Below are 27,989 nucleotides of genomic sequence, written 5' to 3' on the forward strand. Positions count from 1 at the left end.
AGGGGTCCTTTAACACAAATCACACCAAGTTAGAATCAAATAGATAACCTGTCAATAACCGTTTGCAGATCGAGGTCAATGTTCCTAAAAATATGTTTACTTCTGGCCCATGGAGCCACAGCGGGAGTCCGAGAGAGAGGGGCAGGTAGAGGAAGGGGTGAGGGTGGCACTGCTGAAGCTCGTCACGGATGGATCACGTCCGATCGGTGAGATGAGAGAAAGCTGAAGTGAAACAACAGCAGGATGAGGTAGACGTCAATATAGGAACTCCCTGATGTGACACAGAAAGGCTATTTTTTAATTTCTTTGTATTATTTCTCACCTTGCAGTCACTGATGCTGTTCACCAGCTGCTTGTATTCAGTATTGAAGGTGTGTGTCAGAAGGCGCAGGCACTACAACACAACAGGAACAAGACCGATCAGCTCCGAGCAGAGAAGGAAGAAGGCAGCAACAAGAACGCCCACTAAGCCCACGTTTTTCTCACCTTGGTGGCCAGCTCCTTCTCACGCTTTCAAAGGTGGTGCTGGAGATCTGCGAGGAGACGGAGGTGGACGTGGACAGAGTGCCGGAGCTCACGCTGGGGGAGAGAGACTCACTCAGGGACTTGGTGGTGGGAGCTGTTCCCACGGGAGCCGCCTCTCCCAGAAGGTGACGGGTCTTTTCCACCTGGACGAAAGATGGGGGCGAATGTGAGGTGGGGAGAAGAGGGGAGGTTAGTCATGTAAAGTCTGTACTCTAAGAAAAAACTTTTTAGAATAGCACTTTGGTCTTTGAGCTGAAAAGTCATTTTTCCCTCAATGATATTAAACAGATTTATTTCTTTATAAATCTTTTAAGGCCCCACCTCCTGCAGCTGCTCCATCTTCTCCAGCTTCCACTGGTGCTCTAGGATGAGGCTATCTCCTCTGGGCCTCCAGCCGGCCAGGTTCTCCTCTCCACGCACATAAGCCACTGATGTGTCCAGGACCTTCCTCCTCCTCCTCTGCATCCCTGCTCAGGACATGAGCCCTCATTAGGATGAAGCTCTCCACAGAATTATGATAAAACAGCTGCCGTTCTTTAAACATGTTTCATGGCCGCTCACCTGGGCTTCCAGTGTCAGACATCTTACACAAGCTCAGCTCGTAGATCCCAGTCACTCGGTTGTTATAATGAAGCAGAAGTTTTGAACAAGGAAACTTTGTAACGAAATGCCAACGACCGCCTGTCTGTTTTCAGGGCTGTATTTGAAGCCATGCTCCAATCAGGCAAAGTTTTAAGTGTTGCACATTTCGATGGGTTTCTTTCAGCTGACATAGTTTCCATTTGGGTCATGTGGTGTTAGATACCCCAGCGTGTGGTCATAGGGTGAAGAGCCCGGACGATTAGTGGGATTTTAGGTGTGGTGTAAAAATGACGCTGCAACTTTAAAAACGTTGTTGCTTTAAGGATTAACGTACAACCACACTTGGGCTGAGTTTGACACTGGTTCTCTTCAGTAATTAAAATAGCTTTAACACATGATAAGATCAAATGTCAGCTACACTGTGACAGTCGAGGGGCCACACTCAGATATATTTATTCGCTTGTTCTCTTTGTGTGATAAGAGTTTCCATCTGAATTTAACCCCTGTGTGGGGCTGATCTTTCATTTCATTTTATTTCAAGCTCAGATTCTTTGCCTTTGGCACATTTTCTGTGACGAGACTTCAAACCATTCCCACCGTCCTTATTAATCAACATGGTGAAGTGATTCTTCGCAAGGTGATGGGATAGGAAGAGTTTCAGAAAATGAGGCCTTTTGTCTTTATTGGAGAGGTCAGTGCAGACAGGACGGATGGGGGGAAGGCGAGGGGGGAATGACACACAGGAAACGGTGTTGGTCAGACCCAAAGACATGCGTGGGCAGTGAGGACTCTCACCTTCAGACTCACTGTCTAATCAGTCTGACAGTGAGTCTGAAGACAGAGCAACCCAACACACGTTACTATGTTCATCATCATCATCATTGTTTATTTATATAGCACTTTAAAAACACACAAGGCTGACCAAACTGCTGAACAATAGAAACATAATAGATACCATAAGAATAATAAATACGATACAATAATAAACATAGCGAAAAACAATAAAATACAAGTCAGTCAACCACTGAGTCAAAAGCCAGTGAATAAAAATGCGTTTTCAATCTGGATTTAAAAACCAGCACTGATGTCGATTGCCTAATGTGAAGAGGAAGATTATTCCAAAGCTTAGGAGCCACGATAGAGAACGCTCGGTCTCCTCTCAGTTTCAGCCGTGATTTGGGGACTGAGAGCAACAGCTGCTCAGCTGACCGGAGCGAACGAGTGGGGACATAGGGCTTCAGCAGGTGCCAGACCATTTAAAGATTTAAAAACCAATAAAAGAACTTGAAAATGAATCCTAAATTCAATTGGAAGCCAGTGCAGGGAGGCCAAGAGTGATGTTATCACTAAGCAGGACATTAAATCAAATTAATGAGACACCAAAACAAGAGCTGGAGCCCAAGACAGCCATGAAGTCACAGTGTACACAAATACACAAGAAACACAGAAACCAGCTGGGTGGATGTGGCTCGGGAACCTTCTGTTACCTTGAACGTCGGTGTTTTGAACGCTGGCTGCTCCAGTCTGCTTGTATTTGTCCAAGATTTCCCCTCATATCTTGGTTATGGTTATTTTTTCTTTTATTAAACTGATCACACTCCTGTTCATGAATAGAAAAAAACCCCATCAGTGTATTTTCACTTAAACAAGCAGCTGTTTTTTTTGCATTAAAGTTATATAAAAATGTAACAGTGCAAATTCCTCGCTGACAGTTTAACCAAAAGGCATTTCCAGTGGAAAGTAGCCGACATATTCTCAGCATAACCATGTATAATATCCACAAAACCTGAGAAGGTTGGAGAGAAGGTAGGTGAACTCTGCTGGGATCTGCGTTTAACAAAGTGTCTAAAGACGAAACAAAGAAATCTTTCTGTAAATGTTCAGATGCACAGACTGGACTGAAAAAGAGTGAAAAAGCAGCTAACGTCCAAAAATAAGAAAACTTTGAAAGAACTCCAAAAAAACCTGGAGAACTTTTGCTCAAAAAACAGTTTTGTTTTTTTTAAATTACAAGGCAATCTGACAAAATGTCATCAAATGAGACTCAAGACTTCTGCAGGTCTCTGCCATGACTCAATTTTTTTTTCTTAACGGCAGAAACAATTGTTCCTTTTTTACTTTGTTTCTATTTTCTCTTCTTGTTTTTATCTGTTGAACAACAAACAACATTCATGCTGATTCACATAATATCCTGTCTCTACTCTCTGGGATTTCCTCGTAGCTCTTTGATGCAAAGAACATCCATCAAACGCTCCAGCTTGTGCTCAACATCATCGTGAACGGTGAAGGTACTCTGACGAGAAAATACTCAGTCGACCTTTTGGTTGATTTGTTAAAGAACCCCAAAATAGCTGATTACCTAACAAGGTATGCAGATAATTCACAGCTCTTTTCCTGAATAGCTGCTTTAAAACTCTGCTGAAAGCCTTTGTCCATTTCCAGGTATCCCCACTTCTTGGCATGTGTGTCTCAAGTGTTAGGACTGCTGCATTCGAAAGACCCAGACCCTGCAGCCAAGGTGAGAGACGACAAATATGATAACCCACACCAGCTGTGCTTAACTCTGTAAGTTCCCAGTATTCCCTGAAACCATCACGTGTGACACAGTTTACATCAGACGTGATGCAGCTGACGTCAACACTGACCTTCTTGTGGTAACAGAGACTTAAAAAAATAATAATAAAGCAACAAAGTGGGTCGCTCTTTGACAGTAAATTCCAGTGCGGTCCGCTCCAATCTCCTCAGGCTGACTCTCTTCTAGGCTCTCCTGACTGTTCCCTTTACATGTTGATGATGTGTCTTGTAAATCTGGATCCCTTTCCAGCAGGACGCTCCTCTTTTTCAGACAGTACCTCAGCTGCTCTCTCTCCTGACAGTCAGCTGTCCACCTCTGCATGGCCAGTCGAGCCAGCGCCGGCATTTGAGGCAGAGCTCGGAGCAGAGCGGGCAGCCAGGCTGAGCACGGAGCAGAGGTTGAAGGTCGCAAACTGACATCCACGTCTTCCAGAGAGCCCAGACCTCCTGCTGCAAACAGACTGCACCAACCGTTGTCTCCCACCAAGCTGTTGTAGGACAGATCCAGTGCACGGAGTGAGGAGAGACAGCCCCGTCTGCACACGGCAGCTGCACAGAGGAAGAGGACCCATTGATAACTGATCACTTTATGCCTGTTCACTTTACTGTTTTGTTCACAATGTTTCTGATGGAGACAAAAATAACACCGAATAGTTTCATTGTTTTGTTTTATACGACAGCTACAGATGCTGGCAGCATGAAATAAATGAAAGAAATATCAATTTCCTTCAGGCTTTACTTGTCTTAATATACATTTATGCAGCCTAATGATCCACTACAGACCAAAAAAGAAAAAGTATAATGTCATTGTGTGTTAGTTACCCAGATGTTGCATGTCATCAGTGGTGAGCTCGCAGCTGCAAAGACGGAGCTCGCTGACGACTGATGGCTGCAGAGCATCCAGCAGGAGCGCCAAGTGACCGCCAACCACTTTACACCAGGAAATATCCACCGTGCGCAGATAGGACACCGCCAGGGCTGATGCATAAACACAAAGTTTTCACCATTTCAGGCTAGAGGGTGGAAGAGGTATTCAGGGAGAATGACTTGAAGGAAAACTTCTATAAATAAACAAGTGTGTGTGTGTGTGTGTGTGTGTGTGTGTGTGTGTGTGTGTGTGTGTGTGTGTGTGTGTGTGTGTGTTACCCAGAGCAGTGAAGGACTCGTTGCTCATGTAGCAGCTGTTGAATGGCAGCCTCCTCATTTGTGTCGCAGGGAGGGCGGAGACCAGCAGGTGGACCACACCTCCCACTTCCTTATTGGATGACACATCAAGCTCGGTCAGTGCAGTGAGAGAGGGCAGCACCTGGACTGAAAAACAACGAGTCACATGACTGCTGCAGCGAGCATGCGATTAGTGTCCGGCGTGTGAGATTGGTAGCAACTGACTCAGAGCCTCTAGATCATCTCGCGTGAGGCAACACAGGTGGAGGTCGAGTCTCTCCAGGTGTGTGACGTGAGCCAGGTGAAAGGTGAGGCGGCTCAGTCCACCAGCTAGAAGCAGCTTTACAGTATATTAATCAGAACAATGCTGCTCTCTAATGTATCTTGGTAAAGTGCAGAAAAATCTAATGTTTTATATGATACAGTGTGATTTCAGTAACATATCATAATGGAGGCTTCAGCAAGTACTTACGAAGGAAATCTTTCCTCTGCTCTTCAGTTAGTTCATCAAATACCTCCCAAAACATCTGTATGGTGGGGTGGCGGTCATGATATCTCCAACCATAACTTGTGTTCTGAAAACAGTGAAAATGACTGTTATAATCATAGAGTTTGTAAGGTCAGGCATACACTATGTTGCCAAAAGTATTCCCTAACACATCCAAATCATTCAATTAATGTGTTCCAATCACTTCCATGGACACAGGTGTATTAAATCAAGCACCTAGGCATGCAGACTACTTCTACAAACATGTGTGAAAGGACGAGTCGCTCTCAGGAACTGAATGAATTCCAGCATGGTAATGTGATAGGATGCACCAGTGCAACAAGTCCAGTCATGAAATTTCCTCGCTATTAAATATTCCATAGTCAGCTGTTAGTGATATTATAACAAAGTGGAAGTAATTGGAAATGACAGCTAGTCAGCTGATGCTAAGGCTCATAGTGCACTTAAGTCACCAATATCTGCAGTCTGCTGTTGTTACAGATGTCCAAACTTCATTGGTTTCCATGGCTGAGCAGCTGCATCCCAGCCTTACACTGACAAACACAATGCAAAGCGTCAGATGGAGTGATTTAAGCATCTCAACACTGGACTCTAAAGCAGTGGAGATGTGTTTACTGGAGTGACGAATCACACTTCTCTGACTGGCAATCCGATGGATGTGTCAGGGTTTGGTGGTTGCCAGAAGTACTTGTCTGACTGCACTGTGCCAAGTGTAAAGTGTGGGCATGTGTGCACATGGCTGGGCACCAGTGCACAATACAAGGTCCATAAAGACATGGATGAGTGAGTTTGGTGTAGAAGAACTGGACTAGCCTGCACAGAGTCCTGACCTCAACCTGATAGAACATCTTTGGGATGAATTAGAGCAGCAACTGTGAGCCAGGCCTTCTCCTCCAACGTCAGTGTCTGACACCACAAATGCACCTCTGGAAGAATAGTCAAAAAATTCCCATAAACACACCTAAACCTTGTGGAAAGCTTTCCCAGAAGAGTGGAAGCAGTTATAGCTGCGAAGGGTGGGCTGACTATTATATTATACTATCATACAAAAGTCTGGATTAAGACTGAGATGTGACTCAAGTTCATATTTGTGTTAAAGCAGCCAACTGAATGCTTTTGACAGTATGCAGTACACAGTTATTGTTCTACAGGACAGCTGTGAAACTACAGCCTGTGTCTGTTTGGCTGACTGTACCTGTTTGAACTTTTCCCAGTCATGCACGTCCTGGCCGACCAGCACTCCCTGCAGCTCCTCTGGTCAAAACAGCCTCACCAAATCCTGCTCACACACCAGGAAGAAGCCTCGCTTGAACTCCTGGAACAGATTCTCCACTGATGTGTTGAAGGCATGATTCACATAGGCCTCCACAAACTCCTTCCTGTTTAGGAGGGAAAATGTTAAATTAGCAAACATTTCACAGAGACAAAGGTGCTGCAGATGAACCTCACAAACACTTCATGTTTTATATGCTTACTTATTTTGACCTGTCAGTGGCTTTCCAGGAGTTTGAGGATCCAGGTCAACATCTGTTCCATCCCAGATTATCTGTAAATTAGTTATAAATCAGATGAGTTTAGCTGCAAAACCTGAGAATGAGACAGATTACTGATCATCTTCTATAGTAAAACACATACCAAAAGTCCATGTAGAGATTATCCAGAACATCATCTTCATAGTTAGATAAGATATAAGATAATTTTTGATTTTTTAACTTGCGAATAATCTTTCTTGCTGTAAAATGATCGACTTCAAAGCCTTCCCACATTCATGGGTATCAAACAGGTTTGTTTGCTTGTTAACATTTTTCCCGTTAATGTTTTCATTAATAAAATCCAACCTTGAAGCATAACAAACCAACCTTCTACTTTCTTAAGTTCAAGCAAGTCTACAGTTTAAATAAAGGTCTAAAGTCACAAATATTATTCTGACAATAGAAATCCTAGAATAGTGGTAACACTCTGAATACACATGCCAATATAAATTTATCTCGCTGTCATGTGTTATTTTGCCGGGTTGTTTCCTCCCGTTGCCATGTAAACACAAAATAGTGTATATATATGAATATTTTCAAAAAATGCTCTGTGAGTTCCACATCATAACAGTTATTTACTGAGCAGCTCAGTTAGAACTTGCCACTCACACACTGAGCAGCACTCACTAACTTTCTATTTCTAAACAATTTGTTCACTTTTTATCTCAGGCATGTCTGAAAAGACATCAGATAACTTTTTCCATCGCTTTGAAGATTTGATTCAGAGAAAGCGCACAGGTGGAGATGTAAGTAACTAAACATACTCATTCTTGACTTCTCTGCTGATCAAATGTAAATGTTTCTGAGAGATGTGTTATATTTTGCTGCTTTGCACAGTGTAATTTTTGTGTAAGTCACTGTAGACAGAGCAACTGTCAGCGCTTCACCACAGAGTCCAGGATCCTGGACTTTCACAAAGCTCAGAGCAGTAAGACAAAATGTGTTCTTTCAACAGGCAGACACATTGCATATCGCACAGAGACCCAGAGATTATGCTGTGCAACTCCCACCTTTACCTGAGCAATGCGCAGGCTCTCCACAGAGAGTCCAGAGAAGCTGGAACTGTTTGGATGACCCCTTTTGGAATCAGGAGGACCCTGAAAGAAGTCTGAGTAGCCTCAGCTCTGCAGACACACACACACCAAGTGATCTGAGGGCCATTCCTTTCATTGTTAGTCCTGTTGAGATGACACCGCTCACTCCAGTTCCTCCACCTCCTCGAGCAGCTTGTCCATCGCAATTGCGGTTCAAAGGTGATGCTTTTCTTTAGTGGTTACACCTGCTGTTAATCAGTTAGTTTAGATTTTAAAATTTGACACTGTAGATTATCTATTTTAATGCTAAATTACACATTCTTGCTGTCCATTCATTTTATATGCTTTTTTGAAGAAAAAAAAAATCAGGAAGAAAAATGTTTATTGTTGTTTTTGTAAGATGTCAATTTGTAGTTATTTAGTTATTTTTTGTCTAAACAGACACGAAGTTCATTCGTGGAATAAGAGTCTTGACAGCAAAAGACAAATTTGGGCCTATTTTGACTCCAAAACCTCCAACAGTTCCCATACCGCAAAAACGAGGACCTCGGCCTGGGACGCTGCTGCCCCGTGCAAAAGTCGTCCCTATAGACAGTAAGTGGTTTTCCTCAGTAACTGTAGAAGATGCTGAATAATCAAACTTTAAATTAAGAGATTTTTTAAAAAGATTTTAATGAACAATTAATCACTGCATCATGCTTCGAATTAGAAGAAATGACAGTTTCTTTTTACTAACCTCGTTGATTATCAGACAAGAAAGCAGACAGTCAGTGCAGTCAGAATAATCCAAGAGAGAGCAGGGTCAAACTCCCGCCTGTAGCTACACCTGTAGAGAGCCTGTCCCACAGCTTTAGTCTGCTGTCTTCATTAGAACTTTAAAATGAATACTAGATCTACTTCTACTGAATGGAGAAAAGGTTCCTGAGAAGAGATTTAATTTTCAGTATCTAAGAAATTTGAGGCGTTTCTGAAGGTACTGTACTGTTAGAGCATCTTAACATAGAGTCCTTGAATACTAGGCAGTTGTAGAGGATGAGTTACTCTACTTTAAATGACTCCCACCCCTTATTGGAGGATTTCAGCTTCTTCCTGTGGGACAGAGGTTTGCAGCCCGTAAATGCAGGCGAAGCTTGAAGAAACAGCTTTGTCCAAGCTGCTATTTTGTTGTCGTTGTAACAAATGACACATGTTTTTTTTCTGTATTTTTAAAAAACTGTATTTATTTATTTACTGTACTTATTTCTCTATTTATGACAGTGCTTTTATCTCCTTTTTGCTGTTTTATATGAATTTATCAGTATAGTGTTGTCTAGTTTTAGAAGCTGTGATTAGGACGTCTATTTAAATTTGTTGATTAAAGATCATAATTAGAGATCATAAGCTGCCTTTGATTTAGACATGTCTGATATTTTTGTAAACACAAAATAGTGTATATATATGAATATTTTCAAAAAATGCTCTGTGAGTTCCACATCATAACAGTTATTTACTGAGCAGCTCAGTTAGAACTTGCCACTCACACACTGAGCAGCACTCACTAACTTTCTATTTCTAAACAATTTGTTCACTTTTTATCTCAGGCATGTCTGAAAAGACATCAGATAACTTTTTCCATCGCTTTGAAGATTTGATTCAGAGAAAGCGCACAGGTGGAGATGTAAGTAACTAAACATACTCATTCTTGACTTCTCTGCTGATCAAATGTAAATGTTTCTGAGAGATGTGTTATATTTTGCTGCTTTGCACAGTGTAATTTTTGTGTAAGTCACTGTAGACAGAGCAACTGTCAGCGCTTCACCACAGAGTCCAGGATCCTGGACTTTCACAAAGCTCAGAGCAGTAAGACAAATGTGTTCTTTCAACAGGCAGACACATTGCATATCGCACAGAGACCCAGAGATTATGCTGTGCAACTCCCACCTTTACCTGAGCAATGCGCAGGCTCTCCAGAGATAGTCCAGGGAAGCTGGAACTATTTGGATGACCCCTTTTGGAATCAGGAGGACCCTGAAAGAAGTCTGAGTAGCCTCAGCTCTGCAGACACACACACACCAAGTGATCTGAGGGCCATTCCTTTCATTGTTAGTCCTGTTGAGATGACACCGCTCACTCCAGTTCCTCCACCTCCTCGAGCAGCTTGTCCATCGCAATTGCCTGTTTTCTCTGCTAAACATTCAGGAGCAGGTCGGTTCAAATGTGATGCTTTTCTTTAGTGGTTACACCTGCTGTTAATCAGTTAGTTTAGATTTTAAAATTTGACACTGTAGATTATCTATTTTAATGCTAAATTACACATTCTTGCTGTCCATTCATTTTATATGCTTTTTTGAAGAAAAAAAAAATCAGGAAGAAAAATGTTTATTGTTGTTTTTGTAAGATGTCAATTTGTAGTTATTTAGTTATTTTTTTGTCTAAACAGACACGAAGGTCATTCGTGGAATAAGAGTCTTGACAGCAAAAGACAAATTTGGGCCTATTTTGGAAAAACTGCAGCATTTCCAGGATGGGATTGTAACCTCACCTGGACACACAGTACCAACCAAAACATTTACTGCAGTAAAGCCTTTGACTCCAAAACCTCCAACAGTTCCCATACCGCAAAAACGAGGACCTCGGCCTGGGACGCTGCTGCGCCGTGCAAAAGTCGTCCCTATAGACGGTAAGTGGTTTTCCTCAGTAACTGTAGAAGATGCTGAATAATCAAACTTTAAATTAAGAGATTTTTTAAAAAGATTTTAATGAACAATTAATCACTGCATCATGCTTCGAATTAGAAGAAATGACAGTTTCTTTTTACTAACCTCGTTGATTATCAGACAAGAAAGCAGACAGTCAGTGCAGTCAGAATAATCCAAGAGAGAGCAGGGTCAAACTCCCGCCTGTAGCTACACCTGTAGAGAGCCTGTCCCACAGCTTTAGTCTGCTGTCTTCAGACGACTGGTAAGAAACGTAGTAAGGAGACATTAAATACTGCACAGAAACAGTGCTGCATAATGTGGCTGTGTTATTTGTGGTGTTCCTGAAGTCGTGTTCAATGTTGTGTTGTGTAAATACAGGATTAAGAAAAGACAGGGCCTGCAAACTATTCAGTCTCTGGCAAAGCACCACTCGGACATCCTGAAGACTAAACTACATGAAGTGTGTCTGGTCCTCATTGAGGAGGTATTGCACACTTTATGTTTCTTATATGTGTTTCATGCAGCTAGTTTCCCTTCAAGTGCATACTACAGCCTCAACTGATGATTTTCACTCACATTTTAGGTGAAAAACCAACGCTCAGCAATAGCCTTTGAGGCCATACATGCCATCAATGAGCTCTACATTCAGCTCCAGAGAACAATGGACCCAGAAGTTGAAACAACAGGCCGAGCTCTATTGCTGAAGCTTGCAATGACCAACAACAACTTTCTACATCAGGAGGTCAATCTGGCGCTTGATGCCATGGTGGAAAATTGCAGCCATGGACGGATTCTGAGCGCTCTGTTTAACACAGGACTGACGTAAGAGGAGAGAAGAAGCTGTAGTGATTTTATTAGAAGACATGAAAGAGAGATCATGTTCACTGAGTTGTGTGTCTAATATTGTCCTTGCTCAGCCATCGCTGTGTTGCAGTGAGGAATAGCACGGCTCAACACCTGCACCAGCTGGCTGACAAACTTGGAGCAGCCGTCACCCTGAAAACAGGAACCTTCACTGAAAGATTTCTAATTGCTGCCTCTAGAATGGCAGGGGATGCTGCACCTGAAGCCAGGTGGGTACTTTTAAATGGGTTTGAAGTGCATCAATGTTTTATTTTCTGTGAGTTTACACAATTAATGAAAATTAATGACAACTGTAATCTTCCACAGGTACCATGGGCGAACAATCATTGAGAAACTGACCCTTCACAAGGACTTTATGAATTTGTGGGTGAAGATTGTCCCTGAAAAAGACAGGCGTCCTGTGGAGAAGAGCCTGAAAAAGACAGGCGTCCTGTGGAGAAGAGCCTGAAAAAGACAGGCGTCCTGCGAAGAAGAAAGAGCTTAGGGAGTTCCTGTGTGTCCAGTTGACGGACAAGGGGACGCACAGGTGGAGATGTAAGTAACTAAACATACTCATTCTTGACTTCTCTGCTGATCAAATGTAAATGTTTCTGAGAGATGTGTTATATTTTGCTGCTTTGCACAGTGTAATTTTTGTGTAAGTCACTGTAGACAGAGCAACTGTCAGCGCTTCACCACAGAGTCCAGGATCCTGGACTTTCACAAAGCTCAGAGCAGTAAGACAAATGTGTTCTTTCAACAGGCAGACACATTGCATATCGCACAGAGACCCAGAGATTATGCTGTGCAACTCCCACCTTTACCTGAGCAATGCGCAGGCTCTCCAGAGATAGTCCAGGGAAGCTGGAACTGTTTGGATGACCCCTTTTGGAATCAGGAGGACCCTGAAAGAAGTCTGAGTAGCCTCAGCTCTGCAGACACACACACACCAAGTGATCTGAGGGCCATTCCTTTCATTGTTAGTCCTGTTGAGATGACACCGCTCACTCCAGTTCCTCCACCTCCTCGAGCAGCTTGTCCATCGCAATTGCCTGTTTTCTCTGCTAAACATTCAGGAGCAGGTCGGTTCAAAGGTGATGCTTTTCTTTAGTGGTTACACCTGCTGTTAATCAGTTAGTTTAGATTTTAAAATTTGACACTGTAGATTATCTATTTTAATGCTAAATTACACATTCTTGCTGTCCATTCATTTTATATGCTTTTTTGAAGAAAAAAAAAATCAGGAAGAAAAATGTTTATTGTTGTTTTTGTAAGATGTCAATTTGTAGTTATTTAGTTATTTTTTTGTCTAAACAGACACGAAGGTCATTCGTGGAATAAGAGTCTTGACAGCAAAAGACAAATTTGGGCCTATTTTGGAAAAACTGCAGCATTTCCAGGATGGGATTGTAACCTCACCTGGACACACAGTACCAGCCAAAACATTTACTGCAGTAAAGCCTTTGACTCCAAAACCTCCAACAGTTCCCTCCCATACCGCAAAAACGAGGACCTCGGCCTGGGACGCTGCTGCGCCGTGCAAAAGTCGTCCCTATAGACGGTAAGTGGTTTTCCTCAGTAACTGTAGAAGATGCTGAATAATCAAACTTTAAATTAAGAGATTTTTTAAAAAGATTTTAATGAACAATTAATCATTGCATCATGCTTCGAATTAGAAGAAATGACAGTTTCTTTTTACTAACCTCGTTGATTATCAGACAAGAAAGCAGACAGTCAGTGCAGTCAGAATAATCCAAGAGAGAGCAGGGTCAAACTCCCGCCTGTAGCTACACCTGTAGAGAGCCTGTCCCACAGCTTTAGTCTGCTGTCTTCAGACGACTGGTAAGAAACGTAGTAAGGAGACATTAAATACTGCACAGAAACAGTGCTGCATAATGTGGCTGTGTTATTTGTGGTGTTCCTGAAGTCGTGTTCAATGTTGTGTTGTGTAAATAAAGAAATAAAGACAGGGGTTGCAAACTATTCAGTCTCTGGCAAAGCACCACTCGGACATCCTGAAGACTAAACTACATGAAGTGTGTCTGGTCCTCATTGAGGAGGTATTGCACACTTTATGTTTCTTATATGTGTTTCATGCAGCTAGTTTCCCTTCAAGTGCATACTACAGCCTCAACTGATGATTTTCACTCACATTTTAGGTGAAAAACCAACGCTCAGCAATAGCCTTTGAGGCCATACATGCCATCAATGAGCTCTACATTCAGCTCCAGAGAACAATGGACCCAGAAGTTGAAACAACAGGCCGAGCTCTATTGCTGAAGCTTGCAATGACCAACAACAACTTTCTACATCAGGAGGTCAATCTGGCGCTTGATGCCATGGTGGAAAATTGCAGCCATGGACGGATTCTGAGCGCTCTGTTTAACACAGGACTGACGTAAGAGGAGAGAAGAAGCTGTAGTGATTTTATTAGAAGACATGAAAGAGAGATCATGTTCACTGAGTTGTGTGTCTAATATTGTCCTTGCTCAGCCATCGCTGTGTTGCAGTGAGGAATAGCACGGCTCAACACCTGCACCAGCTGGCTGACAAACTTGGAGCAGCCGTCACCCTGAAAACAGGAACCTTCACTGAAAGATTTCTAATTGCTGCCTCTAGAATGGCAGGGGATGCTGCACCTGAAGCCAGGTGGGTACTTTTAAATGGGTTTGAAGTGCATCAATGTTTTATTTTCTGTGAGTTTACACAATTAATGAAAATTAATGACAACTGTAATCTTCCACAGGTACCATGGGCGAACAATCATTGAGAAACTGACCCTTCACAAGGACTTTATGAATTTGTGGGTGAAGATTGTCCCTGAAAAAGACAGGCGTCCTGTGGAGAAGAGCCTGAAAAAGACAGGCGTCCTGTGGAGAAGAGCCTGAAAAAGACAGGCGTCCTGTGGAGAAGAGCCTGAAAAAGACAGGCGTCCTGCGAAGAAGAAAGAGCTTAGGGAGTTCCTGTGTGTCCAGTTGACGGACAAGGGGTTGTTTGGTGAGCCGGGTCCTGCGGGGGAGGTTGAGCTGGGGGCTGTTGCTGGTGTTTCTGCCTTACACCTTATTGCGGTTTGCCCTGCTCTGAAGAGAAAAGAAATGACCAGGGAGGGTACATCTCCTTCCCCAATAATCCTTCTACAGACAAACTCTCCTACCTGGGGGGAGGTGATGGCACCCGAAAATGATAAAGTAGATAAGGAGTTTAAGCCGTTTGTGTCAAACGGCTTTGTTTCCTTGATAGGAGAAGATCGGCGGACTCCTGTCAGTATTTTGCGAGACACTGGTGCGAAACAGTCGCTCATTCGTGAGGGGGTCTTACCGTTTTCAGCTCAATCCTGTTGTGGGGCGGATGTGTTAGCCTGGGGAGTTAGGATGTGTGTAATACGGGTTCCTTTACACTTGGTGCAGCTTTCATCTCAGTTTTTGTCTGGTGAGGTTAAGCTTGGGGTGCGACCCCAGTTACCGGTTGCAGGTATTGACATCATCTTGGGAAACGATCTAGCTGGCGGCACAGTTTTTCCGTCGCCAGAAGTAGTTGATATACCACTTACAGATAACAGTGGTTTCGATCGTGCCACATCAAAGGCTGTTCAAACCGTCAGTGTAAAGACATTTAGGCAGAGGAGAGGTGCGAGTGGATCCCAGCAACAGCAGCAGCAGAATAGGAGGCAGCCCAAGGGGACGAGAAGAACAAATATTCAAACCACAAGGGTCACTGAAGCCACCATGCAATCAGACCCAAGTAGAGTCACTTTTCAGGACAGTCAGCAGCAAAATGCTGAAACCAGGCCACCTGCTAGAAAAAGACAAGGACCTCGACGGCACAGGAACCGCAGAAGAGGCCAGCTGATGGTGGCTAATGCTCCATCTCCCACCCCTTAAATTTGACACAGACTTTGATTTTGATTCCTCCAACGCGCAATTCATTAAGGAGGCGCTTGAGAAGAAGTTACAGGAGGGGCTGAATCTAAAAGATGGGAATTCTGAGGGAAGAGAAAAGGTGGGGTTGCAGCTGAGTTCGGGGGAGGATCATTTTGGTCCAAAGTGCTACTATGACAAAGCAAAGTCTTTCTTTGACAACATCTCATCTGATAATGGGCTCAGACTGACGTGGGCAGAGGAGCGAAAGCGCAATCTGGAGACTTTTGGTGTCCCTGGGCGGTTCCTGAGGGGCCAAGGATTCAGAGGTGGACGCCAGTGTTTTGGGGGCGGGTGCAGTGCTCGTGCAGGAGGATGGAAATGGCATTGACCACCCAGTCTGTTTCTTTTCTAGAAAATTTCTAAAACAGCAACCAGCGCCTCATGCGTTGGTCCTTACTCCTACAGGATTTCAACATTGAGATCCGATATATAAGAGCTTAGAGAATGTTATGGCTGATGCCCTCTCTAGGTCGTAAATCAAACATCTTTGTGTGGGGTTGGATGTTTGATTTTTTTTGGGTGGGGGAAACTGTTATGACCCAGTGATGTGTTTGTTGGTGTTGTGCCTCCCACCGGAGGATGTCTGGCGGTATTTTCCCTTTTTTCTCTCCTAGGAGGTGGACACCTGGGCGTGGCTGCTAGGTATCTGGGTGGAGTCTCTACATATCTTCGGACTGGATAATTGATGGACCACCTCCAGTACTTAACGTCCGGATGACAGTCACCTGGGAGTGCTTTTTGGAACCCCGTTGACTCGGTCAGTTGTGTGTTGTGTCATTGTAGTGCAGGCTGTGTGTGTGTCTGTTGCAGGTGTTTTTGCCCCACTGAAAAATCTCCCTTCTCCACCTAGCCCTTCTGCGGAGGAGCTGCGGGTAACGCTGCGCATTAAGGAGGTGGAGCTAAAGAAACAGCAGTTGGAGGTGGAAGCTATGCACTTGAGGATCAGGGCTCACCATCCAGTCACCATCCCCGCAGGCACCCTCCCCGGAGTCATTATCCCCGCAGTCGCCATCTCCGCAGCCACCGGCCTTGATGCCAGGTGGTGGCTTTGATGCGAGTAAACACATCAAAATGGTGCCGGCGTTTCGGGAAACTGAGGTGGATTCGTATTTCACAGTGTTTGAGCGTATCGCAGGTGCGCTGCACTGGCCAAAAGATGTGTGGTCTCTTCTACTCCAATGTAGATTGGTGGGGAAAGCTCAAGAGGTGTGCACCGCTCTTTCTCTGGAGGACAGTTTTGACTATGATATGGTGAAGGCTGCTGTCCTGCGTGCTTACGAGCTTGTGCCAGAGGCTTACAGGCAGAGATTTAGGAATGGGAAAAAATCCGCCAACCAGACCTATGTGGAGTTTGCCAGAGAAAAGAAAACTCTGTTTGATAAGTGGTGTCATGCTACAGCAGTAAAAACCTTGAATGACCTGGGTGAGTTGGTGACGTTGGAAGAGTTTAAAAACCAACTACCAGACACTGTGGTAACCTACTTAAATGAACAGAAGGTTACGACTCTCGCCGCTGCTGCTATACGGGCTGATGAGTTTGTGTTGACACACAAAGTGGTGTTTTCGGTTCCTGCTCACAGTTTTCCGTCTTCCGGTAGCCCGCCCAGATGGTCTCCAAGGGGCACCCGCCGTGCCATCCCCTCATCCATTGAGAACCGCGTGTGTTTTTTTTGCCATGAGCAGGGAGTTGTGTGTTGTGTCATTGTAGTGCAGGCTGGAGTATTCACGTGTACCTCTAGCCTTGCCATGTAAATAATTGTAAATAAGTTAACAAGTGGCGGTCACTTTTTGTTCCTTTGCTGTATAACTTTCATTGTCGCAGCCTAGTAGCCGTGAGAAGCCGTTTTCTTTTGTTGAACAAGTTTTCTCCTGTTTTTCGTTAGATAGTTAGTTAAGTGACTTGTCTTTTGTTTTGGCTTCTTTTTATTTTGGTGTAGGGAAGAGTAGGGATTGTTTTATAGGGAGTTTTGTTTATTGTTTTGGCATTGCTCACTGCCGATGAAAATAAATGGCTGCTTAAATACTTGAAAAAGGTGTCGTTGTTGGGGTTTGTGCGTGGGTGGGAAGTGAGTGGGGCAAACTATTTGTTACGTTTATTTACTTGCCGGGACCAGAACGTAACAAGAGCCTGAAAAAGGCTAATAATTACAGGCAGCAGGTCAGCATCCAGACTAGGCTCTCCTCTCCAGCAGGGCCTGGGTTCCCCAGATGTGACAATGCAAGTCCTGACGAGTACAGAGGAGAAGAGTGGCTGCTACAGTAGCAGCAGCACTCTGAGGCTAAGCTGGGAAAGTCGTTGGAGGTTCAACCATCATGACCACAGACAGTCCCAGTCGCTCTGCGGGAGTAAACTTCTCCATCTTCAGGACTACAAACTATTTCTCTGAAGGACAATATTATTTAGATTTACATTAATTATTATTACATCATTCTTATTATTACATTATTTGTATTATTTCATTATTATTATCACATTTTTAAGATCCTGAATGGACAATGAATGAATAAATCCCTTTTTTTTCATCTGAATTAAAACGGCACTTTGGTTGCACATATACAGTTTCTGTTTTTCTGGCAACAAATATTAATACATTCTTAGTTCTCTTGTTTTCATTTTTAACCCATGATTTTGAATTTTTATCAGGATTCAAAGTCATTTTTATAACATAAAGAAATATTAAATAAATACTAGAAAGCGAAAATTTCAGAAAAATTTTTAAGTCTGCCTATGCTGCTGCTAATCAGTGTAGTTTGCCATTCATACGGCTACAGAGAGCAAAACTCAGCAGAGCAGCCATTCTCCACCATGAACTATGGTAAAAACAAACACCGCTCGCGCCTCACAGATGACAGCTTACAGTTTTGTGTAAAGATGAGGTGACTTCGTACAGCCCCGATTTGCAGACGCTGTGCACAGAGGTTCATGAGCAGAAGTCCCATTGTACCACGGCAGACCCAACAATGTTTGCATGAACACGCTTTGAAGCATTACGTTATGGACCACTTTTCACACATGGTTGGTGTACCCACACAGCCGGCTGTAGCTTTTCAACTCACAGCCCAACACACACCAAAAAAAAACCAGCCGAGAGAGCACAGACTTTACGCCCGTGGGTCCACCTCCCCTGCAGCGGCACTGCAGACCACGCCCTGCCACACACATCAAACACGTAAAATAAATATTTATGCACTTTTGCATTCACTTTTTGTTTTTTGTTATTTTTACACAGTGTTCTGAATGATTAACAATGGTCTACAGCCAATCTTGTGTATTATTATACAAACTTTGGTTGTAAGATTCAGATAACTATTTAATAAAAGGTAAATATTTTATATGAGAGCAAGAAAGAAAAGTATATCTTTGTGTCCCCCTCTCCCTGTTAATGCCCTACCTGGCCCCCTGGCAAAAGCTTTGCTAGATCCGCCCCTGCACAGTTACCAGCTGTCAGCTACACAAAAAAAGGAGCTTGGTGTTATTTGTCTCTCAGAAACAGTTGATAACTTTCCTTCAACTCATTCATGTCACCTAAAAGGTAAACCTGTTTCTCCATCACCAGTTCAGCTCTGATGATTCAGTAAGGACATCTCCTGGTTTCGACCAGCCCTTTTTTACAGCTGTGGCTCCAGCAAACATCAGCTGATACTAGAAATTAAAATTAAATGAATTCTAACAACAGCTGATCAAGCTTAACCGTGCTGCTGTTGTTTAGCGCAATGAACAAACGAGAGAAAAGCCGATCATTGATCAGTTTCATGATTGAAGTTTCAACAGGCGAGAGAATGACAGGGGAGGCTGTCATAAAGTTCAACATCAGTAACTTAGGTGCACACAGCTGTCGTGCTAGCTAGCACGCAGAACGAGTTATTGTAACTGTCAGCACAACGAAAATAAACTACACCTAAACTCGGTTTATATCTGACCCAAATAGAGTGCAGTTCGTAACTTCTTACCTGAAATTCAGTTCACCTCACGCTCGGACCGGCAGCAGCCTGCTTCTCCTGCCTTCGGTTTCCCTTATCCACGATTGAGCTCCACGTTAGCCACCACCGGTCGATCGGCGGCCGCCTCGCCACCGGTGTATGTGTCTTTCCCTGCATAGGAGGGTTAGTGGTTAATGTGCTGCCCATTGTGTTGGATTGTCAATGCAACCCTCTTCTCCCACTCTTCACACACTGATAGCAACACCGCAGGAGAAATGCCAGCACAGGCATCCAGTATCCATAGTTTCAGGTGCTGCACATCTCGTATCTTCACACCATAGACAATTGCCTTCAGATGACCCCAAAGATAAAAGTCTAAGGGGGTCAGATCGGGAGATCTTGGGGGCCATTCAACTGGCCCATGACATGACCAATCCACTTTCCAGGAAACTGTTCATCTAGGAATGCTCAGACCTGGCACCCATAATGTGGTGGTGCACCATCTTGCTGGAAAAACTCAGGGAACGTGCCAGCTTCAGTGCATAAAGAGGGAAACACATCATCATGTAGCAATTTCAAACATCCAGTGGCCTTGAGGTTTCTGTAGCCAAGTACAGGATAGGGTAGGGGAAATTAAAGTAAGATGGAGAGAATGGGCCAATAGCTAGATTCGTAGGAGGGATAAAGTGAGTTGCGTGGAGAAGAATGACTGGAGCCACAGGTAAAGTTGCTATGAATTGTATTAAACTATTTAGCAACAATTTAACAGCATTTCATGAACAGGAATGAAAACATAAAATAAAATACAGTGACAGCAATAATAATAACAGTCAGAATCCTATCTCAGCTCAGATATGTCAGTCTTGCCGGCTTAATAGTCAGTGTTCAGTCAAGTCAAATCCAATAGGTCAAAAGTTTGTGATTGGTGCGATTTCGTCCTACCGCACTGTTGCAATTGTTCGTGAGAGAAGAGCAACCTGCCCTTCTGGGCCAACTCAGAATGGCTGTGGTTCGGTTCAAAGGGAAAGGTTCGCCATCTTCCTCGTCAGGAAGAGATCCAGGTCTCACGATCCCATAAAAAAACCCAGCCTGTAAACAACAGGACTATTACTAATTCAGTTCACACTCTAATGATATACATGGCCATGTGTAAATAATGTAAGTGCTATAACAAAACAAGCACAAAACATTAATTCTAATTTCTAACTATAGTCTATACAGTGCATCTTAATCATGAATGCAATCTTTAAGTCACAATCAGCTTATTCTATCATCAATGTGCACATTTCTATCAGAAATCAGAAATAAACCATAAACTATGGTAGATTTTTTTTTACAGTATTGCCCTTTAACTGAATTAAAGGAGCATTGCTTTACACTGCATAGCAATGAAGCAATATATTATTTACACTCAATGTACAGAATAAAATTATGAAAAGAATATACAAAAACCCACAGGCTGTAGTTTTACAGTATGTGGTAACGTATCAGCACAGTAAGAATACACACAGACATCTATCCAGTGCCGCTCGAGCATCAAATGTAACAAAATAAAGTAGATTCATGACCTTTAAGATCAACATTAACTTATTCCATCATCTAATTTTAGTGCATTTAATATTCAACAAGTAATACTAGAACATCATCAGCACACAAGCTGAGTGCTCAAAATGGCTGAACTCCGTGAGAAACCCCGTGTCACTACCCGATCCGTACCGCTAGAAAATGATCATTTATTTTTGACGATTGAAAAAAAAATATCTAGCTGGTTAAATAAATTTCCAAATGCAAAATTATTACTAGGTGGAGACTTTAACTGTATTATGGATGCTGAATTAGATAAATTTCCTCCAGGACATTCGAAAAGAATTAATACCACATTGAAGGCTGTTATGGTACGCCTGAAACTTACAGACATTTGGAGATTCAAATTTCCTCAGTCCAAAATGTTTACTTGGTGCAACAATTCTAACTCGAGACATTCAAGGATAGACTTTTGGTTAGTCTCAGAGAGCTTTGACAGCAATAGCATAGATGTAGGTGCTTGGCCTTCTCCAGCAACAGATCATAAAGCCATATATATTAAAATAAATCTAACTTCTCTACCTAATTCTTCTGTTGTTAAATTTACATACTGGAAACTCAACAGCTCATTATTACAAAAAGACGATGTGAAAAAGGATCTTAAAGAACTGATCTCAAACTTTTGGTCTATAGCTCAAGAAGATTTAAAATATGGTAATAACTGGGAATTATTAAAATTTGAAATTGGCAAATATTTAAGAAAGATTGGCAGCCTTAATGCAAAATCCAAAAGATTGGAGGAAGAAAATATAATTTCTCAAATCACACAGTTATCTAATAAACGAATTGACACTTTAACTGAAGAGGATAAAATGAACCTTGCTAAATTACAAGATAAATTAGATCGTTTATACACAGACAAAGCAAAAGGCGCTTTTATCAGATCAAGATCTAAATGGCTTGAAGAAGGTGAGCGTAACTCCCATTACTTCTTCAGTTTAGAAAAGAAACACTCAAGTATAAATAATATTAGCAAATTAATGATAAATGGAGTTATAACAGAGGATTACAGATTAATCTCTAAATATTGTAGTCATTTCTATAAGGAAATTTATAGTTCTACATTTTCTCAGGAAGATGCAAATCATCTCTTAGAATCGCTGAATGTTAAATCTATCAGCCAAGAAGAATCTATATTATGTGATCAACCCATCTCATTAGAAGAAGTCAAAGTTGCAATTGGGCTATTGAAAAATAATAAATCTCCAGGTACGGATGGTCTTACTGCTGAATTATATAAAACTTTCTCTGAAGAGTTGTCTCCCTTTCTTCTTGAGGTATTTGCAGAAAGCATAGGAAACCAACAGCTTCCCACTACGATGAATCAAGGTTTGACTACATTGATCCCGAAGCCTAATAAGGACCTATTAATGATTGATAATTGGAGACCGATTAGCTTGCTAAATAATGACTATAAAGTATTTGCTCTAATTATAGCTAACAGACTTAAGATGGTTCTTGACTCTGTTATTCACTCAGAAAAATAAAGGTGCCAACTGGAACCAAAAGTGGTTCTTTAGACTGATGCCATAGAAGAACCTTTTTTGGTGCCACAAAGAACCTTTCAAACAATGGTTCTTTGAAGAACCATTTCTTTCAGTGGTTCATTGAAGAACCTTTAAAGGTGCCCCAAAGAACCATCAAGAAATGGTTCTTTGGGGCACCTTTAATGGTTTTTCAAAGAACCTTTTTAAAAATGGTTCTTTAAAGAACCATTTTTAAAAAGGTCCTTCAAATGGTTCTTTAAAAGAACCATTTTAAAGAACCTTTTTTGAGTGGTTCTTTAAAAAAACATTTTAAATCTTTCAAAATAAAATGCATCATAAATTGAATTTGAGTAGGGTAAAAATAAATACGAGCACAGCATAGACATATATTAATGGTTTGTCATTTTGTAGTTACCAAAAGACAAAAAGGCATTTTAACCCTCAGCACAACATCACTACTAATACATGTCACATATTAGTGTTTTAAACAGTAATAATTAAATATATTTGCTATACTATAAATAAATATATATATAAATACTATAGCTACAGATAACACAACAATACATGTATTGTTTAATTAATAAAACATCAGAAAGTGATAAAACACATTAGAAATAGCAATAGCTTCATAACAGACCAATAAATCAACACATTTTCATCAGCAGATGTTTGCATGTTCAGTAAAAATATTTCAACAACAAGTTTATGATTAAAATGATCAATGAACTTTAGCATTACGCTATGTAATGTACGTTTCATGTTGTACTCATGGTCCTTTGTTAGTCCAGTTTAGGATAATGTCTCTGACGTATGTTTCATATCAAATACAGGGAGTGCAGAATTATTAGGCAAATGAGTATTTTGTCCACATCATCCTCTTCATGCATGTTGTCTTACTCCAAGCTGTATAGGCTCGAGAGCCTACTACCAATTAAGCATATTAGGTGATGTGCATCTCTGTAATGAGAAGGGGTGTGGTCTAATGACATCAACACTCTATATCTGGTGTGCATAATTATTAGGCAACGTCCTTTCCTTTGGCAAAATGGGTCAAAAGAAGGACTTGACAGGCTCAGAAAAGTCAAAAATAGTGAGATATCTTGCAGAGGGATGCAGCAGTCTCAAAATTGCAAAGCTTCTGAAGCGTGATTATCGAACAATCAAGCGTTTTATTCAAAATAGTCAACAGGGTCGCAAGAAGCGTGTGGAAAAACCAAGGCGCAAAATAACTGCCCATGAACTGAGAAAAGTCAAGCGTGCAGCTGCCAAGATGCCACTTGCCACCAGTTTGGCCATATTTCAGAGCTGCAACATCACTGGAGTGCCCAAAAGCACAAGGTGTGCAATACTCAGAGACATGGCCAAGGTAAGAAAGGCTGAAAGACGACCACCACTGAACAAGACACACAAGCTGAAACGTCAAGACTGGGCCAAGAAATATCTCAAGACTGGTTTTTCTAAGGTTTTATGGACTGATGAAATGAGAGTGAGTCTTGATGGGCCAGATGGATGGGCCCGTGGCTGGATTGGTAAAGGGCAGAGAGCTCCAGTCCGACTCAGACGCCAGCAAGGTGGAGGTGGAGTACTGGTTTGGGCTGGTATCATCAAAGATGAGCTTGTGGGGCCTTTTCGGGTTGAGGATGGAGTCAAGCTCAACTCCCAGTCCTACTGCCAGTTTCTGGAAGACACCTTCTTCAAGCAGTGGTACAGGAAGAAGTCTGCATCCTTCAAGAAAAACATGATTTCCATGCAGGACAATGCTCCATCACACGCATCCAAGTACTCCACAGCGTGGCTGGCAAGAAAGGGTATAAAAGAAGAAAAACTAATGACATGGCCTCCTTGTTCACCTGATCTGAACCCCATTGAGAACCTGTGGTCCATCATCAAATGTGAGATTTACAAGGAGGGAAAACAGTACACCTCTCTGAACAGTGTCTGGGAGGCTGTGGTTGCTGCTGCTCGCAATGTTGATGGTGAACAGATCAAAACACTGACAGAATCCATGGATGGCAGGCTTTTGAGTGTCCTTGCAAAGAAAGGTGGCTATATTGGTCGCTGATTTGTTTTTGTTTTGTTTTTGAATGTCAGAAATGTATATTTGTGAATGTGGAGATGTTATATTGGTGTCACTGGTAAAAATAAATAATTGAAATGGGTATATATTTGTTTTTTGTTAAGTTGCCTAATAATTATGCACAGTAATAGTCACCTGCACACACAGATATCCCCCTAAAATAGCTAAAACTAAAAACAAACTAAAAACTACTTCCAAAAACATTCAGCTTTGATATTAATGAGTTTTTTGGGTTCATTGAGAACATGGTTGTTGTTCAATAATAATATTCCTCAAAAATACAACTTGCCTAATAATTCTGCACTCCCTGTATATGTCATATCAAAACAAGCCCACACCTGCAGTTGTTTCAGTTTTTCACTGGTGTTTCCTGTCAGCTGGTCAACCTCACTCAGGCAGACATCCATATCAGCCAAACAAACGACAAGTTCCTCCCTTTGTGCTTCAAACCCCTCCCACTCTGAGACAAGGAGCTGAAAGAGATCGAGAAAAGAGTCAATTATAAAGAAGAGAAAAGTGAAACCCTCCTCAGAAGGTCTGACTCGCATACCTGCAGTTGACCTGTGATGGACTCCAGTTTGGCGTTCACGTCATCCCTCGCCGATGCCAACAGCCGAGTCTGCAGGGTGCCCTGGAAGAGCTGAGTTAATGTTCCACTCCTCCTGGTCAGGCTCTCCAGCTGGATGAGCCGAGGTCTCCCCTCTCGCCGCTGCCTCTGAACACAGAAACACAAATTGCATCTGAAGCAGGAGGTGCAGATTTTTTTGCTATTCTTTTCTAAATCCAGGCTTGATCACGTGGAGGTATTTGGAAAACTTTTTTGGCCAGCGGACAACTGTTGTCTTGCAGAAAGTCAAATCAAACATATGCGATACACAATCAATTCACAAGAACACATAAAAAAATAAGTCCAGTTCTTGCCTGATTTCAAGTGAAATCTGCATCAAAACAGGGTGACAGAAGTAAAACGAGTGCACAAAGCCTCACTTTTTACAAGCCTGCTATTACAGTTCTCCTCTATGCAGACGACTTTCCTGTTTTCAAGGCACAACTTGGATCTGCTGTACGAATCTTATGGATACACACTAAATGAAACAATAGTGTGCATGACTCCAGATTCTGATCCCTCATCCTAATATGGTCCCAACATAGCAACAGCAATAAAGAAAATGTTGAGGCTTCAAAATACAAAGTCCATAAACCAATGGCTGACATGGGTTTTATCATAAGGGTGATAAATATACAAATTTCAGTCTGTCTTAGAGATTTGATGTTCATTTACCTGCAGATGCACTATACGTACCTGCTCCATGGTTTTTCACAACATTTTGCACATCACTATTTAATACAGGAAGTACGTGAACTAAAACAAGTCATCGTTCTTTGTGAGAGGACCATATTAATGAAACAAACCTCAATGACATCATAGGGATCCCTAAAGATGCTCCTGCTGCTTCTCTTCCTCCTCATCCTAAGCTTCCTTCTCCTTGTCCTCGCCTTCCATCCAATTGTAATTCAACCTAATTGTGTTTCTCCCCCTCCTCTTCCTCATTTTGTTGGAGCTGTGAACACAATTAATGTGAATCTGGATTAATTTGTGCAAACAAGAAAAATCTACAGCTTTTTGGTCAGAGGTGCTCTTGTGATTTAAGCCGGGTAGAGTAGATTTATGTGTTGATGCTACCTGCTTCAGCTCTGGCTGCTGAGTGATATTTACACCCTGGCTGGATTACAAACTTTAACCATGTGCTGAACTTTGGCCCGGCGTTGATACCTCTTGTTAGTATAACGACCTCTTCTTAGCTTGTATGTATGATGGTGGATAAATGAAATATACAAAAAAATTAACTATATTACAAAAGAACATCTACCTTGGAAACATCAAATGACCGGAGCATAACTTGTCAACTAGTCCGAAACTAAGTTATGCAGGAAGACACACCTTCTCATGTCACATTTCTATTCATTTCTATATAATTCGATTAGACAATAAAGAGTCATCTAATCTAATTATTCATTCAAAACACTTATGCATAGCTGTATTTTATAAAGCTCATACAGAATTCAAGGTACAGGTTCATGTGAGTATTTAATGTACGGCTCAGATCTACAGAATTTCAGAGTTTCTAGAGCAGACACAGAGCTCACGTCATAACAGGCTTCAGGCGCCATTTTAGTGACTTTAACAATATATTACATTTTAATTTCGGTCTAGCTGACATTAGGTTATGTACGCAGCACGCAATTGAACCACATATTTTAGAAGCCAAAGGTTCAAATTAGCTGGGAGCAGCTTCACTTAATTATAACAGTGGTTTTGTTAAGAAAACAGTTGGATACTAAATTGCGTTGACCTCAACGGCTAACGTATCTAGCTAATCGCTACTGTTAGCACAACATCAACAGCAAGCTACAATGACGAGTAACAAAAATAAAACCGTAATAAGGTTTTAATGAAAATGTTTTACCTTTTCTAACAATCCCAGAATCCACAGCTTCAAAGTCCAGCAGGTACTGAAGACTGTTATCTGTTTCGCTGTCACAGTCCGTGAGTTTTTTTTCCCCGAAGGTCAAGGCCCGCCGCTCGCACACTCTGTCTGCGCATGCGCATCCCAACGACTGACCCCCTCCGTCCGCTCCCGGGAGGTTACAGTATGACCTGTTCTGACGTCACTCTCTCTCCCTGTCATTTATTTGGCTCGAAACACATATTAACAAATTGCTCAGTGATGAACAACTACTCAGATCATTTACCTAAGCAGTGTGCTTTGTCAAAACGAAGTGTGTGTTTATTACACTGACATTCTGTTCTGCAATTGTTATTTACTTGTATCTTATAATTTGACTTTACATACTGCTGGGTGGTTTGTAAAGTTTACAATAATTAGTATTATCATTATGCTGTATTTTCAAAAATATATAATAATCTCAAAAGTAATGCCTTGGAGTAGAAAATGGTAATGCTTTATTAAAATTTAAAACTAAAGTACAGTATTTGAATGTGTGTATTGTGTCTACTGTTTGCAAATATTTCTAACTTTTATTTGAATATTCAGTTTCCTACCATCTTCTCTTAAAGGGTAATTGCCAGGTATCCCGCCCTTCCCCTTCGCACACACATGCACACAAAGAAAACACACAGTATAATTCACAGCCTCATTATAGTGAATAAATATTTATGCCATTTACACCATCAAACTTAGATTGCTAAGGATAAAGAACCTTTTGTTCTTTAAAGAACCATTTGTAATAGCTGAAGAACCATCCACAAAATAAAAAGGTTCTTTGACGTATGATGGTTCTTTAAAGAACCATAAAGACATCTGAAGAACCACTTAAGAACCATAATTTTTCTGAGTGTTGATGAAACACAATCTGGCTTTATGCCCAAAAGACACATAACTAACAATATCAGATTGGTTTTAGATGTTCTGGATTATTCTGACCTCATAGATTGCAATGGTTTCATATTATTATTTTTAGACTTCTACAAGGCCTTCGATACGGTGGAGCATGAATTTATATTTCAAGCTCTGGATAAGTATGGTTTTGGCTCT

At 41.8% G+C, this 27,989-nt stretch overlaps 4 protein-coding genes and 1 pseudogene across 6 annotated transcripts; 3 read left to right on the forward strand and 2 right to left on the reverse strand.

Moving 5' to 3' along the window:
- Positions 1–3,632: 3,632 nt before the first annotated feature.
- Positions 3,633–6,968, reverse strand: LOC146641849 (leucine-rich repeat-containing protein 31-like). Of its 2 annotated transcripts, XM_085399268.1 has the most exons (7): positions 6,829–6,968; positions 6,549–6,732; positions 6,184–6,279; positions 5,318–5,420; positions 4,828–4,992; positions 4,504–4,659; positions 3,633–4,230 (listed from the first exon to the last, which is right to left on the reverse strand). In XM_085399268.1, exons 3-7 carry the CDS (start codon positions 6,199–6,201, stop codon positions 3,773–3,775), a joined length of 900 nt encoding a protein of 299 aa, XP_085255394.1. In that variant the 5' UTR covers positions 6,202–6,279; positions 6,549–6,732; positions 6,829–6,968; the 3' UTR covers positions 3,633–3,772. The 2 variants fall into 2 exon arrangements, with proteins under 2 accessions (XP_085255394.1, XP_085255395.1); XM_085399269.1 differs by lacking the exon at positions 6,184–6,279.
- Positions 4,862–12,864, forward strand: LOC146641850 (uncharacterized). The gene is made up of 13 exons (XM_085399267.1): positions 4,862–5,153; positions 7,555–7,631; positions 7,841–8,138; positions 8,361–8,513; positions 9,500–9,576; positions 9,785–10,115; positions 10,339–10,578; positions 10,736–10,859; positions 10,976–11,081; positions 11,181–11,419; positions 11,515–11,670; positions 11,768–11,995; positions 12,204–12,864. Exons 2-12 carry the CDS (start codon positions 7,557–7,559, stop codon positions 11,907–11,909), a joined length of 1,941 nt encoding a protein of 646 aa, XP_085255393.1. The 5' UTR covers positions 4,862–5,153; positions 7,555–7,556; the 3' UTR covers positions 11,910–11,995; positions 12,204–12,864.
- A 315-nt stretch (positions 12,865–13,179) lies between these two features.
- On the forward strand, positions 13,180–14,842 carry LOC146641851 (TOG array regulator of axonemal microtubules protein 1-like). The gene is made up of 4 exons (XM_085399446.1): positions 13,180–13,500; positions 13,600–13,838; positions 13,934–14,089; positions 14,187–14,842. The coding sequence occupies exons 2-4, from the start codon at positions 13,678–13,680 to the stop codon at positions 14,326–14,328; spliced, it is 459 nt and encodes a 152-aa protein (XP_085255572.1). The 5' UTR covers positions 13,180–13,500; positions 13,600–13,677; the 3' UTR covers positions 14,329–14,842.
- On the forward strand, positions 14,812–17,849 carry LOC146641852 (uncharacterized; annotated as a pseudogene).
- Positions 17,850–19,894: 2,045 nt separating this feature from the next.
- On the reverse strand, positions 19,895–27,731 carry LOC146641853 (uncharacterized). Of its 2 annotated transcripts, XM_085398080.1 has the most exons (5): positions 26,901–27,731; positions 25,846–25,994; positions 24,983–25,147; positions 24,771–24,905; positions 19,895–20,370 (listed from the first exon to the last, which is right to left on the reverse strand). In XM_085398080.1, exons 2-5 carry the CDS (start codon positions 25,900–25,902, stop codon positions 20,176–20,178), a joined length of 552 nt encoding a protein of 183 aa, XP_085254206.1. In that variant the 5' UTR covers positions 25,903–25,994; positions 26,901–27,731; the 3' UTR covers positions 19,895–20,175. The 2 variants fall into 2 exon arrangements, with proteins under 2 accessions (XP_085254206.1, XP_085254207.1); XM_085398081.1 differs by lacking the exons at positions 19,895–20,370; positions 26,901–27,731 and having other exon boundaries at positions 24,088–24,905; positions 25,846–26,349.
- Between the last annotated feature and the right edge of the window lie 258 nt (positions 27,732–27,989).

Source organism: Rhamphochromis longiceps, linkage group LG23 (assembly GCF_057381845.1).
Source record: "Rhamphochromis longiceps isolate RC_006_pf linkage group LG23, R_longiceps_female_GT1.1, whole genome shotgun sequence".
NCBI classification, from domain to species: domain Eukaryota; kingdom Metazoa; phylum Chordata; class Actinopteri; order Cichliformes; family Cichlidae; genus Rhamphochromis; species Rhamphochromis longiceps.

Coding starts and splice junctions, on each gene's coding strand:
- LOC146641853 (XM_085398080.1), bottom strand. CDS start 25,902: ATGAGGAGGAAGAGAAGCAGCAGGAGCATCTTTAGGGATCCCTATGAT. Junction 25,148..25,845: donor ATCCCTATGATGTCATTGAG/GTTTGTTTCATT, acceptor TTCTGTGTTCAG/AGGCAGCGGCGAGAGGGGAG. Junction 24,906..24,982: donor CCATCACAGGTCAACTGCAG/GTATGCGAGTCA, acceptor GATCTCTTTCAG/CTCCTTGTCTCAGAGTGGGA.
- LOC146641851 (XM_085399446.1), top strand. CDS start 13,678: ATGGACCCAGAAGTTGAAACAACAGGCCGAGCTCTATTGCTGAAGCTT. Junction 13,839..13,933: donor CTGTTTAACACAGGACTGAC/GTAAGAGGAGAG, acceptor GTCCTTGCTCAG/CCATCGCTGTGTTGCAGTGA. Junction 14,090..14,186: donor GATGCTGCACCTGAAGCCAG/GTGGGTACTTTT, acceptor AATCTTCCACAG/GTACCATGGGCGAACAATCA.
- LOC146641850 (XM_085399267.1), top strand. CDS start 7,557: ATGTCTGAAAAGACATCAGATAACTTTTTCCATCGCTTTGAAGATTTG. Junction 8,139..8,360: donor ATCGCAATTGCGGTTCAAAG/GTGATGCTTTTC, acceptor TTGTCTAAACAG/ACACGAAGTTCATTCGTGGA. Junction 11,082..11,180: donor GTCTGGTCCTCATTGAGGAG/GTATTGCACACT, acceptor CTCACATTTTAG/GTGAAAAACCAACGCTCAGC.
- LOC146641849 (XM_085399268.1), bottom strand. Junction 4,993..5,317: donor GCAGAGGAAAGATTTCCTTC/GTAAGTACTTGC, acceptor GTTGTTTTTCAG/TCCAGGTGCTGCCCTCTCTC. Junction 4,231..4,503: donor TGATGACATGCAACATCTGG/GTAACTAACACA, acceptor TCCTCTGTGCAG/CTGCCGTGTGCAGACGGGGC.